Raw genomic sequence first — 3761 nt, forward strand, 5'->3', positions numbered from 1 at the left:
TGGTGTTACTATCATATCTATCTTGGGTATGATAATGCACACTGCTCTTACTGGCATTGTCTTTACCAAATTCACGCTAGACAGTAGGAATGTCATGCATTGATTGGGACGGGATGTGACTGTTCATCATCACCCTCAGACTCACGCAACGTCGCGTGTGCCTTCTCATCGCGCCTTCTTGCCATACCTCCGTCGAGCGGTGATTCGGCCGACTCTAGAGAGTACTATTGGGGGGCTTCGTACAGTGTGTACTAATGTGATATGCAAATACGAGAAATGCGTGTTGCCGAATCGATTCGAAGCTTCGCAGAGTTGAGGTTAGCATTGCTAGTAATCTATCCTGTGGAACTTCTGAAAGAGTTGTAGCGATGACTCGTCCATCCGGTCATTTCATATTCCGTAACAGCACGCAATTTTCACATTCACATATGCAACTGGTATAGACCATAATTACTGCGACAGCATTGCGGGTCGACTTAGGCAACATGCGGGTAAAGCAAGACTTCGGAAAGCAGAGGATCGTCCACTGCTGGACGAGCATCTTCGGTTGTGTTTCCGGTTTGTTGATGTAAGACGGGCGTTTCTGCTGTGACTTAGTCCTTCTCAGTGAGTGTCAGGTTTTCCACCGTAACTACTTCCATGTGAGAATGCGATTGTTCCTTGTAGAGCATGATACGACTCAAGACGGTTGGAGTTGTCCAACAGTGCAGGTGAGCTGTTCCTGCTTAGTAGCTTGGGGCGGGCTTTTGTGAATATGCTGATGTATGGGGTGTCTACATCTCAACTAAGGGAATTTCAGTGCAAAATGGTATAAAATATGGGCCACCAAGAGTGTTGATGATGAACGAGTTTGGATCGAGAGTACATTATACACTCGCAATCGAGAGACTCTCTGTTGCGGTACTGGCGGCCGCTATCTCAGGAGCTTCATTTCTTCGATACATCGATGCCCCTGGAGTTCATGAGCTTGCCGGTCGAAGTCTGCGCTTATATACCACTATACAAGTTAGCCGTTATTACCAATATGGATGCAGACATCGGAAGTAGTTGTTGCTCTGGCACCGAGAAAGAGGGTGGGGGTCTATCAATTGAGCCCGCCCAGCTTTATTCGTGAGAGTTCCTTCAGATGAACTCCCGCCGGGCCGCTGTCGATCTCACAGTGATGATAATCAGCATCGTCCTAGTGGGCTCTATGACAAGAGCAGTACCCTCACTTTTCGAGAGCGGGATTGGATTCGTCAATTCAGTCCGGGGTGAGCTTTAGTCGGCCAAGTCCTCCATCAGGCCACGTTCAGATTCGACAACCATTCCGAGATGTCGAAGCATCAGAAGCTACCACCAGTGCCCAAATCCATCAAATGGCCTCTACATAGTGCGACCGCCTCAGTGCGGGGTGGTCCGGAAGACAGGTTTGAGAAATTCCCTGTAGTCGAATGAATCCCCACGGTTCGCAGTAGATGTCTACGGCAAATGCAGTCCTCGACCTGGAATAGTAGCTTCGAGCTGGTCTGTACGATTGAGTTCACGGATGCCACTACTGGTAGTGAAGCCACGCATCTGAGCATAGACTGCAGCCCGCCGCTGGGGTTTAGGTAACGAGATCAACGCCAGAAAGTCCTGGCCGTTATCAGACGTTACGTGGCTACCGGCGGGAACAGAGAACTCATTGTGCTGGGCGCAAATTGTGAAGAGGATGGGGGATAATGGCTCCTACGATGTTGATGTGCGTGGGTCCTCATGAGCTAGATAATTACAAGTTTTTTCAAGTCAGGTTAGCAACCTGGATGCATTGACAGAAGACGCCTGTGAGCTCATTAAGATAAACCGCAGGGAGCTGGCCAGTGATACGAGAGTGAGTGTCGGGCTATGTGGATGGTTCGACGACGATTTATATCGTTTTGCTAAGGCCCTTGGGAAACAGCAGGATGCAAACAGCGGCGTTAGTACGGATGCTCCAGATGTGGATGATGAGAGGTTGGATGCCAGTGTGGAGTGTATCATGCAGGGATTATTGGTCGTAGGTTGCGTGGAAGTGATACTCTTTCTGACTGGGGTATTAAGTTTCGAAGCAGTGACGGGTCATCAGATAACATCGACGTCCCTGTTGGGAATTCGAGGTGAGTCTATACGCGTACCAAAATGTCCAGCAGTTTTGGCATAGGATCTTCGCTGGCCACGCCGATGGTGGCATCAGGACTTCTCAGCGTCGACCTGCTAGTCATGAGTCTCCCGTTACCAGCAACACCAAAAAAATAATTCATTCGTGGCGTGCTCGATGGCTTGAGCTTCGGTCAAGACTGGTCGATAGCGTGATGTGAATTGAATATATACTTATCTTTATTAAACTCAGCACGTTCTTCCTCGTTGTTTATATCCTTACATCGATAATTATCCCCATCATACACAGCAATTGCTGGTCCGGTCGAGTATTATGTCCTTTGACTATGCCGCAGTTTCATTCTCCTTCTCAAGCAGATATGCACTCTCCTTGTCAATGTGCACCTTATTGTCTCGGTTTTCGACCTCGTAGTCTTTCCAGAACACGACGCTGTTGTGTTGGTCAATTACACACTGTCATTTACGGTCTGATCAAATTGTATTGGTGAGGCTTATCAGCTATCACGACTTACTGACATATCACAGAGCATTTTTACTCGATGCAGCCACGACCGGACATACCGGAACTCCGACCGAGCACCTCCGTATCCGAACGAGCGTCCGACGTCACTCCATCGATCCCGTTGCAGATTGACCACGACACACATCTCGGATCGAAAGACCCTCCAGTGTCGAACGGACTCGCTGGAGAACTCGATTGTGTCACGATGGCTGACCCCCATAATGAGTGGGACCAACGTACGATGCTCCAGACTATACCCGCTGCCTTAGGACACGATCAGCGTTTCGCCGTTCCACTGTGGGGAGTTATTCTTCTCGAAGACCTTCGCTCATATTGGACCCTGCTGCTTCTGGAGGTTTCATTAACGCAGTCAATGAAACCAGTAGGGACAACCCATCTTTTTAACTTACTCTCATGCTGATCCCATCAGGTGACAAAAACAACAATATTAGAGAAACCTACAACGAGTAAAAGCTTTGAACATTCATTGTTGCTCTTTGACTCTCGATTTCAGATTGTTCTCCTCGGCAACGGGAAAGTCCATCGTCTCCAAACAAGGAGTGTATAATGTCGATTTGAGACTGTCAGCAGCAGCCAGGCTTTGGCTCACTTGGAAGTTCGATCTCTTTCCCGCTCTAATTCGAATGCCATGGCGAAGACTCTGGTTTTGTGAGTTCATACCTTGGACTTACAGTCCGGAGCACTTCTTTTGCTTATCAGATTGCATCTGCTGCTATATGTTGCTCATCTGCATCTTTGCCACCGCGCTCTATCTCACCGATCCGGACATGTCGTGCGTTGAGGAAGCGCATGGATGGTTTGACGCTTTCTTCTTTACTGTTGAGGTACGGTGTAGTCGCTGTCTCTTCGTCCTGTTGCAGACTCTATTTTTCAGACTATTTTCACTATTGGGTACGGTATCATGCATCCTATATGCTTTTCTACACATTCTTGGGTCACTTGCATGGCTATCACCGGAGTTATGTGTCACACTGGTCTCAGCGGCGTAGTTTTCGCCAAATTTACACTTGGGAATCGGCACGAACTCTCCTGTGCATTCTCAACAGTGCTCTACGCCATTCCCTGTGTTGAATATCATCACAACCGTCACCACTACCACCGTCACCGCCAGAGGCATCGA

The 3761-nt window shown here is 48.5% G+C and overlaps 1 protein-coding gene across 1 annotated transcript; it reads left to right on the plus strand.

Moving 5' to 3' along the window:
* Positions 1 to 1470: 1470 nt before the first annotated feature.
* On the plus strand, positions 1471 to 2121 carry Pmar_PMAR023467 (hypothetical protein; the record flags this gene model as incomplete). Its single annotated transcript, XM_002783299.1, has 5 exons — positions 1471 to 1540; positions 1593 to 1723; positions 1772 to 1852; positions 1907 to 1974; positions 2022 to 2121. The coding sequence occupies 5 exons, from the start codon at positions 1471 to 1473 to the stop codon at positions 2119 to 2121; spliced, it is 450 nt and encodes a 149-aa protein (XP_002783345.1).
* Between the last annotated feature and the right edge of the window lie 1640 nt (positions 2122 to 3761).

This window comes from Perkinsus marinus, assembly GCF_000006405.1.
Source record: "Perkinsus marinus ATCC 50983 genomic scaffold scf_1104296937140, whole genome shotgun sequence".
Classification (NCBI taxonomy): Eukaryota; Perkinsozoa; order Perkinsida; family Perkinsidae; genus Perkinsus; species Perkinsus marinus.